General features: G+C 42.1%; 2 protein-coding genes across 4 annotated transcripts in view; both read right to left on the reverse strand.

The window, feature by feature from the left end:
* Nucleotides 1-10,082, reverse strand: part of ZNF577 (zinc finger protein 577) — a 19,542-nt gene extending 9,460 nt beyond the window's left edge. The window contains exons 1-4 of one of the 3 annotated variants that reach the window (XM_080829120.1): nucleotides 9,888-10,061; nucleotides 8,799-8,890; nucleotides 7,526-7,695; nucleotides 1,338-1,538 (exon numbers count right to left, since the gene is read on the reverse strand). In XM_080829120.1, the coding sequence (XP_080685246.1) occupies nucleotides 1,338-1,352 (15 nt within the window). In that variant the 5' untranslated portion in view covers nucleotides 1,353-1,538; nucleotides 7,526-7,695; nucleotides 8,799-8,890; nucleotides 9,888-10,061. Of the gene's footprint in view, nucleotides 1-1,337; nucleotides 1,539-7,525; nucleotides 7,696-8,798; nucleotides 8,891-9,887 lie in introns of all 3 variants that reach the window. The other 2 variants (XM_080829118.1, XM_080829119.1) reach the window with 2 other exon arrangements.
* Nucleotides 9,981-17,428, reverse strand: part of LOC308358405 (zinc finger protein 613-like) — a gene marked incomplete at its 3' end in the record, with an annotated part of 18,028 nt that continues 10,580 nt past the window's right edge. The window contains exon 6 of the mRNA XM_080828589.1: nucleotides 9,981-10,191. Coding sequence (XP_080684715.1) covers nucleotides 9,981-10,191 — 211 coding nt within the window. The remainder of the gene's footprint in view (nucleotides 10,192-17,428) is intronic.

Genomic DNA, 17,428 nt, shown 5'->3' on the forward strand with positions numbered 1-17,428 from the left:
TAATTATGTATATATAAGTACACATATTTATGCCTATGAAAATGTGTATAAATATATACTATCACATGTCAATTATACAAAGAGATTGACTGGAGACCCAAACTATTAACATCTGTTACCTCTTGGGTCCAGGGTTGAGCAGGAAGAGGAGAAAGCTGATATTGTTTTGGTGTAAATACTTCTTTATGTTTGAATCTTTTACATGCAAATGTAGCCATGTATCATGTAAGTAATTAAAAATACAAATGCCAGGCCAGGAATAATTGACTCTGCCTTCATTCTCTAAACCTGTGGTTAAGATTAAGAAGGTATAAAGAAAGAAATGCCACTATCTGTACTCTGAGCTGTTATCGAAGAGTGGAACTTTCAGCTGTCTTCTGCAAAATGACAGAATTCTTCTTTTTTTTTTTTTAAGATTTTATTTATTTATTTACTTGACACAGAGAGAGAGAGAGAGAGATCACAATTACTCAGAGAAGCAGGCTCCCCACTGATCAGAGAGCCCCATGCAGGCCTCGATCCCAGGACCCTGAGATCATGACCTGAGCTGAAGGCAGAGGCTTAACCCACTGAGACACTGCGGCGCCCAAATGGCAGAATTGTTCTTAATGGAGGACCACTCAAAGGTCAAGCAGCCCATTCATCCTATTAAATAACTTAGGCTCTATTCCTGGGTAAAGTGTAGACTGCCAGAAGGTTCTACTGTCTAGGTGCACTGCTTTTGAAGAATGTTGTACAATCAAGTACAATCTTTCATTGCACTAAGGGCAATGAAATTATTTTCCCTGAAGAACTGCTTTGTTTTCTCCTCAAGGTCACTACAAATCATGTAAGTTTTCATGTTTTTCTTGTTATTACAGCTGCCAAAAATGAGACACAAATTCAAAGGTAAGGAAGCCCACAAGATCTTACACTTTTACCTCGGTTCCATTCTTAAGGGCTTTGTATGAATCCTGTGACCCATATATCTTGCTTCCTAACTTGCCCAGATCTTAAGATTATAGCCCAAACTTATTTTCTGACAGATCCTGATTTTTATCAACATATACTGTCTCATTTTATCAGACTGTGTTTTATTTTTTTAACATTTTTTAAAAGATTTTATTTACTTGTTCGATAGAGAGTACAAGCAAGGGAAGCAGCAGGCAGAGGGAGAAGCAGGGTCCCCACTGGGGAAGGAGCTCGACGCAGGGCTGGATCCCAGGACTCTGGAATCATGACCCAAGCCAAAGGCAGACACTTAACCAACCGAGCCACCCAGGTGCCCCAGACTGTTTTAGAAGCTTCCACAAATCCACTGGGAAACATAGGACAAAAATAGGCAAAATAAGCCTTACCCGGTCCTTGGTCATGCTCGCCTGTTCTGAAGAAAGGGCTAGCCAACTGCAGGGTATACTGTCTTCTGTCTGCTCTGGGCCTGCCTGGAAGTTATGGTCAGATATCTCAGGTCAGGCTGCTGCCAGAAATGATGATCTCCCAAGACTGGGACCTCCACCTTCTTTCAATACTGAAAATATCTTATTCCTGTAGACCAGAATCTGTGGATTCAAGAGCAAATTCAACTGTAAGAGGATATGCACTTGGGACCCCAGCTTTCTCTTGCCATGCAGACTTACTCTAACAAAAGGCACCAACATTTCCTCTTTTTAAAAGATTTTATTTATTTATTTATTTATTTTTATTTTATAATTTTTTAAAATTTATTTGTCAGAGAGAGAGTGAGAGAGCGAGCACAGGCAGACAGAGTGGTAGGCAGAGGCAGAGGGAGAAGCAGGTTCCTCCCTGAGCAAGGAGCCCGATGTGGGACTTGATCCCAGGACGCTGGGATCATGACCTGAGCTGAAGGCAGCCGCTTAACCAACTGAGCCACTCAGGCATCCCAAGATTTTATTTATTTATTTGACAGAGAGAGATCACAAGTAGGCAGAGAGCCAAGCAGAGAGAGAGGGGGAAGCAGGCCCCCCGCTGAGCAGAGAGCCTGACACAGGGCTTGATCTCAGGACCCTGGGATCATGACCTGAGCCAAAGGCAGAGGCTTAACCCACTGAGCCACCCAGGGACCCCTCCTCTGTCTCTTTTAACGCCAGGAAAGCTTTTAGATCATGGGGCCATGCTCCATAGGAAGACATGGGATGGGTGAGAGGAATGCCCCGCCCCTTTTTGGGGGGCAAAGTTGGACTAGAATGGATGTGAAAGACATGGGAAAAAAACCCAGCTGATGATCTCGTCTGTTGCCAAGTTCTCACACAGATCAATTTTAGGAAAGATAATGGGTACAAGCAAGCGGTGGCTCTGAAACTGCCTCAAAACCCCTGTGCCCACACATTCCTAAACTTTCTGTTTATTGCACTGGAGCAATTATCCCATTTGAAGACCAAGGTAGTATAAAAATCATGAGCATCATCTTATTTAATCCTTGATACTACTCTATAACGTAACCATGATCTCCATTTTAAACTTAAGTAAGCCGAGGCTTGGTCAGGTGAAGTGTGTTGGCCATGTTAACATCCTCCCTAAGTAGCAAAGTGGAAATCTGAATCCCCATCTGCCTCTCTCCGTTATGACATACTCCTTTCCCAATAGCCTCATAACACAATTTTTTTTCTTTCTTGTACACTTTAATAATTTTACTCTCTGGGGCAGCTGGGTGGCTCAGTCGGTTAAGTGTCGGACTCTCGATTACAGCTCAGGTCATCTCAGTGTCTTGGGATTGAGCCCAGCATCGTTGGGCTCCCTGCTCAGGGGAGAGTCTGCTTCTCTCTCTCTGCTCCTCCCTCCACTGTGCTCTCTCTCTCTCAAATAAATAAAATCTTAAAAAAGAAAAAAAAGAACTTTACTCCCTAGCGCATGATATCATGGCGTGGCCATATGGTCATAGCTGCAAAAACGGAACCCCTGGAACCAGTTCTTGTATTTTCTATGCACACCGAGCCAGCAACTTCCACACAAGCCGGAATGCAAAGGCAGAGCCATCCCCGCCTCAGCAGCAGCACGTCAGAGATCAGTGTCCCCAAGGGCCAAGCCCTGGAGCCACGCTAGAAACTCATACTCTGAGGACACCAACACCAGGAAATCAATTTGAATCTTGCTTCACCCCGGAAGGCAGCAAATTATTCTCGAACACTCTCTTGCTCTCCTGAATCCTCCATACCCAGAGAGCTCATCTCTGACCCATTCTCTGACCAACTGCTAAACACAGTGAACAAGGATACCTACCACCCCCATGTCTAATCCAGACAATGCTTTGTCCCATCTTGGCCCTTCCGTCTAGGCTCCCTGGAGTGCCAGCCTAAAAAGAACGATTATACAACTCACATGTAGAACTCCACAGGGGCAGGAGGGAGGTAGAAGAGGGGTTAGACATGAATGAATTTACACCTGAGATCTCCAGGATTGGTGAGCAAGGACTCAACCACTTCCCAGAAGCTGCTTGGCAGACTTTCCCTCATACTTAACAGATCAGAGCTGCATCAAATGTTCGTGCCTGCAACATAGCAATGAAACAAAAAATGGCAATGGAAATACCCTGATTGGTAGGACTAATCTGCATTTTATAGTGAACTGAGGTTAAGGTCAAGTTCCTAGATGGAGGGCTGTCTAAATAAAATAGGGATTTTTCTTAACAAAAGGGGCATGGATGTCAGGATGGCAGCCAACAGTAGCCAACAAAATAAATAGGTTAGAAGAGAAAAGCCTAAAGCAATACTGAAAAAGTAGCTCATAAAATTCAGTATTCCTTTTGTTACAAACCTGTAATAGCCTAGGAATGGAGTGGCTATTTACTTAGACTCATTATGGATTATGGTACAATGCAAAACAGGTATTTGGTGTTTGTCCCAGGTTTCTGGCACACAGCTCCTAAAATGCTTGGAATCTCTGGAGTGACAAGAGTAGCTTGGATATGCCGATGAGATTACTGGTGGCCGGGGGTCCACGGACATCTTCAGGATAGGGAGTGGTCCCCCAAAAGACCAAGGCATGATGAGAGGGTTAGAACTTTCAGGCTCACCCCCTGGAACTCTGCAAAGTGGGGAGGGGCTGGAGACTGAGTTTAATCATCAGTCAGCTATATAATCATGCCTATATAATCAACAAAATCTCCTAAATTACACAGTTTGGAGAGCTTCTGAGTTGAACACTTTGAGGTGCCAAGAGGGTGGGGCACCCCAACTCCATATAGACAGAAGTTCCTGTGCTCAGGACCCTTCTGGACCTCACCCTATGTACCTCTTCATCTGACTGTTCATTTGTATCTCTTATAATAAACTGGTGAGTAAAGTAACAATATATATTCTATTTCTGTGTACATTTAAGAAGTTTATGCAAATGGTTTTATACCTGATGTATCCTTTAATGAGACTTTTTTTTTTAAGATTTTATTTATTTATTTGACAGACAGAGATCACAAGTAGGCAGAGAGGAAGGGAGAAGCAGGCTCCCTGCTAAGCAGAGAGCACCAATGCGGGCTCGATCCCAGGACCCTGAGATCATGACCTGAGCTGAAGGCAGAGCCCCAACCCACTGAGCCACCCAGGTGCTCCCTTTTACAAGAGGTTTATAGGATTTTATTTTGTTCTTGTTTTATCAGCAAGCTTTTTCTCCTAACACTATTGACTTTAAATGTGTGGGAGTTTGTCCCCACACCGGCCAATTCTCCCAACTCCCTGGACACCAACTGGGTGTCCTAAAATTCAACTCAGTGCTCGCTTCGGCAGCACATGTACTAAAATTCAACTCAGTTTTGACGCTAACTACCAGGAATTCATGCAGATCCCACAGCTTAAGGCTCAGTTTCGCAAGACCACATTTCAGATACCAGTCACAGTTCCCATGTTGCCACTTGTACTTCTGAGCAGCTGGGTTTCATGGGCACCTGGGTGGCTCAGTCAGTTGGGAATCTGACTCTTGATTTTGGCTAAGGTCATGATCTCAGGGTTGTGAGATTGAGCCCCAAGTTGGCCTCTGCACTCAGCTGGAAGTCTGCTTGAGATTCTCTCCTTTCCTTTCTATATATAATTACTATCTGTTGGTATTATTATTTTTGGTATAACTGGTAAATATTAGTTTCAGGTGTACAATGTAACAATTCAGTATCTGTATACATTATGAAATGGTCACCGTGATACGTCTAGTTAACATTTGTCACCATATAGTTATAAAATTTCAAATATACAATATGGTATTATTAATTATAGTCACCATTCTGTACATTACATCCCTATGACTTATTTATTCTGTAACTGGAAGTTTACGTCTTTTGACCCCTTTCACCCATTGCACCACCCCCCCAGCATCTAGCAACCACCAATCTATTCACTTTACCTATGAACTTGTTTTTTTCGTTTTGTTCCATTTTTTAAGATTCCCTATATATAAGTGAGATCATACAGCATTTGTCTTTCTCTGATTTACCTCATGTAGCATAATGCACTCAAGGTCCATCCATGTTGCAAATGGCAAGGTTGCCTTTTTTCTTCTGGCTGAATAAAATTACTGTGTGTGTGTGTGCGTGTAAATGCCTGAGCCACCCAGGCGCCCCTCTAATATATGCATTTCTAATATGTGTCTAAATTCCCTCCACTGATTGCTTTAGTTGAATTCAACAAAAGTTGACATGTAGGATTATAAAATGCAGTTCAAAACATTTCCACTATAATTTTTTTTTGAATCATGGATTATTTAGACATGTATTAGTATGCTTACCAAAAAATGGGAGACTTTCTAGTTATCATTTTGGTATTGCTTTATAAATTTAATTCTACTGTAGTCAGAGAGAGTATTCTGTATGATTTCAATCCTTTGAAATTTTAGACTGGCTTTATGGCTCACCATATGCTAAATTTTTATAACTGTTTTATGTGCACTTGAGAAAACTCATTGTGGGGGAGTGTTTTACACTGGTCAAGTTTATTAATCATGTTATTCTAATTGTTCAGGTGTTGGCAGTATAGTGGACTGGTGACCTTTTTTGTGAATAACATTTTCCTGGAACACAGTCATACTCATTTGTTTATGTATCTCTAGGCTACTTTCATCTTACAATGGTGGAGTTGAGCAGGTGCAGGGTTATCCGGCCTGCAGAGCCTAAAATATTTTCTCTCTCATGGCTCTCTACAGAAACTTTGCCCATCACTGTTAAACTACAGCCTTCTAGCTTTTTGTCTCCTTATTCTCTGTTACTGAGTGAGATATGCTAAGAAACTCCCATGATGACTGGGCATTTGTTACTTCTCCTTGTATCTAGTATACCCTACACTTCAGGAATTCTACTAAGTATATACCCAACAGAACTTTCATGCATCAAAATTCATGCACAAAAATGTTTGTATCAGCATTGTTTATAATAGATACAAGCCAGTAACAACCAAATGTCTAATCATAGTTACCATTTATTCAGACCATACTAGGTAGTGGAATGCATAAATAAATTGCGGTATAATCACACCAAAGCAACGAGAAAACCATACAGCAATGAGAAAAAATGAACTACTGCTATATCCAACAACTTAGATGAATTTCACAACAAAATATTGAGCAAAAGAAGCCAGACACCAAAGGACACATACCCTATGATTCCATTTGTATCAAGGTGTTGTTTATTTTTTTTTTTTTTAAGATTTTATTTATTTGAGAGAGAGACAGAGAGTGAGCACAAGCAGGGGGAGCAGCAGATGGAGAGGTAGAAGCAGGCTCCCCACTGTCCAGGGAGCCCAAGGATGATGGGCTCAATCCCAGGACCAAGATCATGAAATCAAGAGCTGGACGATTAACCAACTGAAGCCACCCAGGCAGCTCTCCATTTGTATAAAGTTAACAGTCAGGCAAACTTAACACGATGTTTTTAGGATAATAATTACCTCTGGAGGGCGCCTGGGTGGCTCAGTGGGTTAAGCCTCTGCCTTTGGCTCAGGTCATGATCTCAGGGTCCTGGGATCGAGTCCCGCATCGGGCTCTCTGCTCCGCGGGGAGCCTGCTTCCTCCTCTCTCTCTCTCTCTCTGCCTGCCTCTCTGCCTACTTGTGATCTCTGTCTGTCAAATAAATAAATAAAATCTTTAAAAAAAAAATAATTACCTCTGGAGAGAAGGGAGAAGATTATGATGAAATGGGGGCTCCTAGGGTGCTACAATATCCTATTTTTTCATTTTAAGTGTTATACATGAAAAATACTCCTAAAGAAAAGTACAGATCAGTTCCACTTATAAATGTAGAATAAAAAAATTTTTAATTTTATTATGAAAAAGGTCAAGCCAAAGAAGAAGAAACAGTATAATAAAACACTATGTACAAAGAAAGAGGAGGGGGGAACCTGGGTGGCTCAGTGGGTTAAAGCCTCTGCTTTCGGCTCAGGTCATGATCCCAGGGTCCTGGGATCGAGTCCCGCATCGGGCTCTCTGCTCAGCGGGGAGCCTGCTTCCTCCGCTCTCTCTGCCTGCCTCTCTGCCTGCTTGTGATCTCTGTTTGTCAAATAAATAAATAAAATCTTAAAAAAAAAAAAAAAGAAAGAAAAAGAAAGAGGAGGGGCACCTGGGTGGCTCAGACGGTTAAGCATCCAACTCCTGATTTCGCCTCAGGTCACGGCCTCAGGGTCAGGGTCTCAGGGTCAGGGTCGTTGGATTGAGCCCTGCATCAGGCTCCTTACTGGGTGTAGAGCCTGCTTGAGATTCTCTGTCCCTCTGCCCCTGCCCAAGTGTGCACTTTCAGGAAGGAAGGAAGGAAAGTATAATCAAACACCTCATATCCATTATATGCCTTCAATAATTATCAACTCAAATCTAATTTTGTAAAAGGCAAAAGATTTATACGATCTGAAGAGAAACCAGAGCATCAAATCTAATTTTGTGTTATCAGAGCGCCTGGGTGGCTCAGTTGGTTAAGTGCCTGCCTTTGGCTCAGGTCATGAACCTAGGGTCCTGCGATCCAGTTCTGTATTTGTACTGGGCTCCCTGATCAGTAGGAAGCCTACTTCTCCCTCACCCACTCCCTCTGCTGGTGTTCCCTTTCTCGCTGTCTCTCTCTGTGTCAAATAAATAAAATTTAAAAATATAAATAAAAAAATAATAATAATTTTGTATTATCTACACCACCACTCGGCTCCCTTCACCACTGATTATTCTTTTTTTTTTTTTTTTTTTTTACCACTGATTATTCTGAAGAAAATCCAAGACAGCTTTTTATTTCTGGATGCAGAAATATTAAACAAAATATCAGCAAATGGAACCCAGACACATATTAAAAGAATAAATCAGTATGGACAAGTATGGTTTCTTCCAGGAATATAAGACACCAGGAAATCTAGTAATCTATAAATGAAATATTAAATAAAGAGAGAGGAAAAAATATAAATGAAAGTAATTTTAAAGTTATTTGAGGGGCTGCGTTGTACAGCATGGTGATGACTGTAAAGACTGTTTTACATAACTGAAAGCTAAAAGAGTGGATCTTAAATGTTTTCACCACATAAAAGAAATGGTAACTATGTGACATGATGCAAGTGTTACCTAACCTATGGCAGTAACTATTTTGCAATATGTAAGTGTATTATAGTAACACATTGTACACCTTAAACTTACAGAATGTTGTATGTCAATTACATCTCAATAAAGCTGGGGTGGAAAATCTTTGAGAAAGAGGAACAAAAACTTGATAAATCATAGTTACCATTTATTCAGACTATACGAGGTGCCAGGCATTACACTTTGTACTTAAAGAACATTTGCTAGTTTAATCCTCATAACAACTCTATTAAGTATGATAGCTTTTTTCACAAATAAAATAACTGACTCAGATATTAACCTACCCAAGTCAGAGGCAGAAGCAGATTCTTCTTACTCCACAGTTCATACACTTGCCCCCTGGCCAAAATTATTTGCAGATAACAAAAACACTCAACTAGAAAATATAAAGGAATCAATGTATAAGCTAGTGGCAGTAATATTAATAGTAGACTGAGGGGACAAAATAAGTATATCTCTCAAATTTTTGCTTTTGTGCATTATATAAAATTAGAAGAAACAAAAAAAAAAAAGGGGGGGTCAGGTCATACGGAAAATAAAACCACACCATTTACGCTTACAACAGTATAAACTATCTAGGAATAAACATAAACAGACAGTCTAAAACACATGTGGAAAACCACCACCACAGCTGGTCAAGGAAACAAAACACCTGTGTTAAAGGAAATCCATCACATGTTCCTGAAAGTGTTGGACCTATACCCACATCAGTTTTACCCAAAAATAAAAGCATCCACGCGATAGAACACAACTGCGATAGTTAAAAAAACAAAACAAAACAAAAAACCCCGAAAACTTCCAAAGCGTTAGTAATATGGAAATAGCTGATAGGATATCAGAATCGAAATGTATAAAATTATACCAGTACCTACGCAACTGATCCTAACATTAAAACTGAAATACACTAAAATTTAACAAGACTTACTTTCCGGACTATTTGGGAATTTGAGCACTACTCAGGAAACATTACATCGGTCGGAAATAAAAATGAAACATATTTTCTGCAAGAATATACAGTAAACATGGGCGCAAGAGGCCAGAAACCCACTCTTTAAAAGTAAGGATGTGCTCAGCATCAACAACGGAACTCCCCAGACGCCGTCCCCAACACGGACACGACCCCCGCTTCCCCCCACCAGTCACCCCAAACCTCTACTCTCCCCAAGTTCTCGTCCCAGCACAGAACCTCACAAGCTCCCCCTCCCCTGGGAACGCCCAAGGGATCCTCCAACACAACCCGCTAGCGAGAATTCCCACTCGCTTCCCCCAACACCTACCCCCACGCGGTCCGGAACATAAACAAAACACACAAAAAAATCCCAAACCCAACGCGCTCTCCCTGGCCCCGAAACACTCCCAGAACCGACACTGACCTGGCGATAACCTCGATCTTCACCGCCGGACACAGATCACCGTACCACTTCTCCAAACACTTCCCCTCCGTGTCTACCGCCCCCAGGCCCACCTCAGCGACTGACAGACACGCAGAAGCACCGCGATGGCGGCCGACGAGGGCCAACGCGCGTGGTTCCGGAGATCCTGAATCTGGCCCTAGGCTCGGCCTCTGTGACGTCATATTGCGGCGCCGACTCCAGGCTGTTTGCGGAGAGCGGCGGCTTCCCCGCAGAGTCCGCCGAGGCGGTCGTGTTCTCGCTTTGCGCCTTTCTCGGGAAGGCTCTAGACCGTGAGAAGTTATTGAAAACGCTTTATTTCACTTTATTTCTAGGCCACTTTAGCGTTTGGGCCCCGGATTTGTAACATTCACCGGGGGCGGTGCCTATACTGCTTAGCTCCTGAGAAACTCAGGCCTGCCCACGTCTCCCCTCAGGACCCGCCGAGATGGTCGCGGGCTTTAAGGCTCTTTCAAAGTTAAAGGACGGGGAGAAGCTAAGTGCGCGCGGCCCGCGTGCAAGTGCACAGGGGAGGGAGTTCGAGCCGAGCCGGAGCAACAGTTGGAGGGGAACGCGTTAGTATCCCGGGAATGCTGGCTGGAGGGGGCTTTGTGGAGAAAGCGGCGTTTGCGGCCGGGCTAGGTTTCAGAGAACCGCGGGAAAGGGCATTGGTCACAGTGGGCAAACAGGGTTAGAAAGCCCTTGGTATGATTCGTGTGGGTGAAAAGGGGGCACAGGGTTGATGGGGGTCAACAGGCGGCAGAGCTCATAGAGAAGCCGGGCTCTCCCCCGGTGGCGGGAGTCAAAGACGCGGCTTTTCTCTCTCTAACGATGAAAAATACCTTGAATCAAAAGTTCCGAGGGGTCCCTGGCTGGCTCAGTCATAGAGCCTTTGACTCTGGATCTTGAGGTGGCTGGGGGTGGATTGCACTTAAATTTTTTTAAATCTTAAAGAAAAAAAAACAAACAAACACCCTTTGAGTAAAGGAAGTGGTTCTCTTCAATACTGCAGCCCAACTCATTAAACTGATGAGCTTCCAGTGCGGAACTCCGTCCCCACAGCTACCCAACCAGCCCTTTAATTGGAAGAGCGCCTTCCAATTAAAGGGCTTATTTATTCAACCGGATGTTTATAAGATGCATGTGGCAAACGCTGTTCTGCATGCTAGGGATACAAAAATTGTAAATGCGGGCAAAAATACCCTTGGTGGAGCTTTACATTCTGCAGAATGTAAAATTGCAGGTTTGAATGTAAAATTTCCAAAGTGTTATGATTCCCACCTACAACGTGGGAATCATCCCTACAATCAGACCTACAATGCCTGGCAGCCTGACATAACCGAAGATAAGTAACCAAAGATAATTATTCTTAAGTCTTAAGATCTAGTGGAATTTGGTTTACAAGGTTTTGAGTTTTTGAGGGACCCATACCCCTTTCTTCCTCCTAATTTCTCTCTTGGAACGGGTGTGTCTATGCTACACCTGTCCTACCATTGTATTTTGGAAATGAGTAACTTATCTAATTTTTATATGTTCACAGCTAGAGAGAAATTTTGCCTCAGGGTAAATTGCACTTGAAGTCTCACCCATATATGACTTAGATGAGACTTGGACTGTATAGACTTTAGAGTTGATGCTGGAATGAGTAAAGTCTTTGAGGGTTGTTGGAATGGAATGTATTTTGTATGCAAAAAGGTCATGAATTAAGGGGGCAGGGGTGGAATATTATGGACTGAATGTTTGTGTCTCCTCAGATTCACACGTAGAACACCCTAACACCCCGCTATATTTGGAGGTGGGACTTTGGAGGAAGTAATTAAAGTTAAATGAGATCCTAAGTGTGGGTCTCTGATCCCAGTGAGTTCAGTGTCCTTATTGGAAGAGACACCAGAGAGTTCTTTCTTTGTGCAAACTGCGGAAATGCCTTGCGAGGACATGGTGAGAAGGCAGCCAGATGTCTGCAAGCCAGGAAGAGTACTGACCAGAAACCAAATCTGCTTGATTGTGGACTTCTAGCCTCTGGAACTGTGAGAAAATGAATTTCTGTTGTTTCAAACACCCACTCTAGTATTTTTTATGATAGCCAAAGCAGTCTAGTACGGTGGTGAATTACATTGCTTAAAAAATTAGACAGAATTTAACTTACTTTGCATTCTTTTGGTAAACCCAATGTAGTCATGAAGTATTTATTTTTATATAAATTTATTTTTTATATAAAAAGACTCTTGGGGGGCGCCTGGGTGGCTCAGCGGGTTGGAGCCTCTGCCTTCCGCTCGGGTCATGATCTCAGGGTCCTGGGATCGGGCCCCACATCGGGCTCTCTGCTTGGCGGGGAGCCTGCTTCCCTTCCTCTCTCTGTCTGCTTGTGATCTCTGTCAAATAAATAAATAAAATCCTTAAAAAAAAAAATCTTGGGAAACATTTGTGGGATTATGGTGAAAGGAATAAAAATTTGGATCAGGCAAATTTAACAATATGGGCTGTCCATGAGTTACTTCTGGCTTTAATCTTTGAGCTCAGTTAGAATGGCTCTACAGTTTGCTTGGTTGGTTGACTGAAACTGGACTAAAAAAGGTGGCCTACACTGAAGTTTAAATGCCAGAAAATTCTTTATATTTTGTAAAGATTCCAAAAGTATATGGAGTTAGGAATGTTAATGTGTAATTACCATGTAAAGCCAGTTTACCCATCCACTAAAAATATATCCTAGGAGCATCCAGAAGATAATCTCTTCAAAGAAGCTGATTTGGCTATAGAAAATTGGTATATAAGATTCTGGTACTATACATGAGAAGGTATAATAACTTGAAGATACACTGATAAATGAATGATGCATGCTATAAACTCTAAAGGAACCACTTAAATAATAAAGTTATGCCTAATAAGCCAACAATGGAGATAATCATAAAACATAGTTGCTCCAGGGGCACCTAGGTGGTTCAGTCAGTTGAGCGTCTGACTCTTGATTTCAGCTCAAGTCATGTTTTCAGGATCCTGGGATCAAGCCCTGTATTGGGCTCCCACTCAGAGGGGAGTTTGTCTCACTCTCCCCCCATTCCTGAAATAAATAAATCTTAAAAAAAACAAAACAAAACAAACAGTTACTCCAAAAGAAGGTAGAAAATGACAAAAAGGGGAGCAAAACCAGCTGGGATAAATAACACCACATTAATTATGAATGATCTAAATACCCCAGTAGAAAGAGATTGTCAGATAAAATAGGTCCAACTGCATGCTGCCTACGAGAAACTTTTTTTTTTTTTTTAAGATTTTATTTATTTATTTGACAGAGATGACAAGTAGTCAGAGAGGCAGGCAGAGAGAGAGGAGAAAGCAGGCTCTCCACTGAGCAGAGAGCCCGATCCGGGGCCTGGGATCATGACCCGAGCCGAAGGCAGAGGCTTTAACCCACTGAGCCACCCAGGCACCCCGAGAAACTATTTTTTAAAGATTTTATTTGACAGCACAAGCAGGGGGAGCAGCAGACAGAGGAAGAGGGAGGGGGAGAAGTAGGCTCCCCACTGAGCAAGGAGCCCAGTGCGGGCCTCAGTCCCAGGACCCTAGGATCAGGACTTGAGCAGAAGGCAGATACTTAATCGACTGAGCCACGCAGGTACTGCTAGAAACTCACTTTAAATATTAGGTTAAAAGTAAACCATGTTGGGGCACCTGCCTGGCTCATTGAGGTTGTGAGTTCAAGCTCCATGTTGAATGTAGATATTACTTTAGAAACTTTTAAAAAATTAAGCCATATTACAGATATGAAAGCTATAAAAAGATAGGCCCAATCCAATAAATGGATGACCAAGCTATATTTTCTTCTTGGACAAGGAGGAATGAAAAACAGGCCCTTGACTCAAGAGTGGGACTCCAGTTATCTCCACATCATAAAGATAGAGTATCTTTAGGAGCAACTAGCGCACAAAGTCTTATGGGAATTCAGAGAAGGTAGGTAATATTCTATTCTTGTGTAGCATAGGCCATCTCATGGAAAGAATTAAAAGTGAAAGAATATCTATTGTTTGGGAAGAACAAACAATGACATCCTTATCCCTGAGTTCTTATCTTACTTGATGTATCAGCAACTCTCAAGACAATGTTTATGGCTTTGTCTTCTTTTTTATCTTTTAAAGATTTTGTTTATTTATTTGACAGACAGAGATCACAAGTAGGCAGAGAGTCAGGCAGTGTGGGGGGTGGGGTGGGGAAGCAGGCTCCCCGCTGAGCAGAGAACCCAAGGTGGGGCTCGATCCCAGGACTCTGGGATCATGACCTGAGCCAAAGGCAGAGGCTTTAACCCACTGAGCCACCCAGGTGCCCCTATGGCTTTGTCTTTAATGAAACACTTGTTCACCACATGCTCCCTCCCCACCAAGTTTGTTACACACTCATCTGTTGATCCAGTTGTCCAAAGCTCTTGTTTTCTTTATCTGGATCTATTCCCCAGATCTCATCTGGTCCAGATTTCTATCTCCACACCTAATCTTCTCCCTGAACTTTCCAGGTACATCAGACTGTAGCAGAGAGCTCTGCTTGGACACTAACAAGCCCATCTAACTTAGAATCTCCATTATAGAACTCACTTTCCAGCCCAAATCTCCTCCACATTATGTTCCCTGTCACAGTGAATGACATTTCCATTTGTGCCAAAAACTCTTAGCATCATCATTCATCTATTTCTTTTTCTTACTCCATGTTATGGATTGAATTTTGTTCCCTAAGGAGATGCATTTTGCTAACCCCCTGGTAACTGTGAATGTGACCTTTTTTGGAAATAGCCTTTGTAGATGTAATCAAGTTAAGATGAGGTCATGCCAGATTAGGCTGGGCCAATGACTGGTATCTTTGTAAGGAAAGGGAGATTTGGACACACACAAATATGCACAGAAATGACCATATTATTTTGTAGGTTGAGATCAAGTTCTGCATTGGGCTCCAAGCTCAGCAGGAAGTCTACCTGAAGATTCTCTCCCTCTGCCCCTCCCCCCTCTCTAAAATGAATAAATAAATCTTTTAAAAAAATTCTTAATTCCTATGTACCCACTATCCAGCATCATGACATGGCTTCGTCTCATCAAGATTATTTTTGTGATTACTGGATTTTAAAGTAAACCGGTGATCCTTGGGTTTATATAATCTGATGCTTATGGTAGGACAAGTCTTGATGTCAAAATACCAAGAGCACCTGAATCCACTCAATAAGGGTCCACAAGACCATCACCAGATAAGCCCTGTGCAGGTATTTCTTCAGTATGCCAGATCTCCTGAAGACTCACTGCCAGTTTTAGGGTTGTTACCTGTTATGATAGGATGGAGAAGTGAACTTAAAGGGGCCTGTACCATGTAGTGAGAAGAAATCATGGAAAACTTGATTCTTTTTAACATGGTCTTGACATGTTTTTGCACCAACTCCACACAAGGCGGAAAGAGAGAAAGATCCCATAACCAAAGTAGTCTTTTCTCATTGTTATACTTCCCTTGCACCCCAGGCAAGCCATGGCTCGTAAGGAGGGAAGTGATGGGGTCAGCAATATGATCACGAGCTACCAGTCTTACATCATAGTGAAATCTTACATCAAATAACAGATTACCAGTGAGTTTGTCAAGTAAGAGGTAGTTTAAACGTCAATGTAGATACTTTTAATATATTAATGAAAGTTTAGGTTTAGAATTAAAATTTAACCTGAAGAGAGTTGGCTTTACTAACCCTCGTTATAGGATAGCAGTTACTTCCTTGCAAATAGGGTTTGGCTGACAGTGGGCAAGGATGAGGAAAGATGAGTCACATGTTTCCCGCCTTTGAAGTGCGGAGGTTCTTCCTCTATGGAGATGCCTTTTTTTTTTTTTTTTAAAGTTGTATTTTTAAGTAATCTCCACACCCAGCATGGGACTCGAACTTATAACCAAGTTGCATGCTTCACTGACTGAAGCTGTCAGGTGCCCCAAGGTGATCCCCTTTAATGTTTTGAACATGGCAAGGGAAGGGGGGCGGGGAATACTTAACCCCTATAGGTACAGTGACTTTCTTTCTTTCTTTTTTTTTTTTTTTAAAGATTTTATTTAGTTATTTGACAGGGATCACAAGTTGGCAGAGAGGCAGGCAGAGAGAGAGGAGAAAGCAGGCTCCCCGCTGAGCAGAGAGCCCGACGCAGGGCTCGATCCCAGGACCCTGGGATCATGACCTGAGCTGAAGGCAGAGGCTTTAACCCACTGAGCCACCCAGGCGCCCCAGTACAGTGACTTTCTTGTTGGAAAGTGGTTTGGGGTGGGAGCTCACGAGGGACAAGGTCAGTTAAAACTCCCCATTCAATAATATGCTTTTACTGCTCATAGGTGAGAATCTTTGTCTTCAAAAGAGCAGTGCTCTCATCAACTTTCCAGGCTTTACATTCAGGACAATGGAGAGTTTCCAGTCATTCTTGAACAAATCCTTTGAAAATGCAGACAGTAGGACAGTAGTATTCATTTTGCTAACCATTACATCATACTGTAGGTGACATTTCACTATCACCCCTCAAGCCCCCAGACTTTCAAAACTCTCCCATGTGTGAGACTATTGATTCCTGGGTTTGGGATAGGAAGTCTCTCAGTGTCCCTGGGATTAATCTTAGCCCTTCTTGTTTTGTTTTGTTTTTCCCCTCTCATGCTATACTATACTGCTTAATGTGGGGCTATACCAGCTAATCTACATTGCTTATTGAAAACATGGAGATGGATGATTTGCCCCTCTTTACAAAGCCTGGTTTTGGCTATGTGACTAGTGAGTATAAAAGACCCCTGAGTAATCTCGTGCCATGATTTCTCTGAAACTGAGATACTTCACACATATATGTTAGTGGCTTATGATTTGGAGACAGACAGTGTTCTGTGACTAAAAATGGTCCCTGGAATCTGTGCCTGCATGTTGCAGAACACCTTAATGTTTACCTGTGTTTTATTGTTTCTCAGGCTATATTGTAGCTTTTGTCTTTACCAGAGTCTCATGTTACTATAAGTCATGGAGTCATGTCGAATACACTGAACCACCTTAAACTGGGTGCCTGCTGTAGTTGCAATTTCCCCATGTTAATGTAAACCAATGTGCTTGAAAAGGAAACCTACTTTTGCAAAATAAAACCAAGCTCATTGTATCTTAGAGTTTAATCCCCATTTAAGAAAAATAATTTATGAGACTTTCCAGCCACATTCTAGAGATGGATTCATAAAAGCAGCTCTCAAGTTTCACATAAGCTCTTTGAGAGGGAAGCATACCTTGTACAGTATAGGGGAAATAGAAGCCTACTTTATTTGACTATTGGAACAAGTTACATTGTCCAATCAAGCAGTACCAGGACCAAAGCTAGTATTTCATTTCTGTCTTCTGATATCAGGGATAATCTCGCAAACTTAAGAATTCAAAAGGGTATAAAGCTTGTGAATACTCTTTCTCTTCAAACCCTAAATATCTGATCAATTTAAAAGAAACAAAATTCTTTATTACAGATACTTGGACTGTATTTCATCCAACCCAAGATACCTTTGAT

The sequence above is a fragment of the Martes martes genome (genome assembly GCF_963455335.1).
Source record: "Martes martes genome assembly, chromosome: 17".
Classification (NCBI taxonomy): domain Eukaryota; kingdom Metazoa; phylum Chordata; class Mammalia; order Carnivora; family Mustelidae; genus Martes; species Martes martes.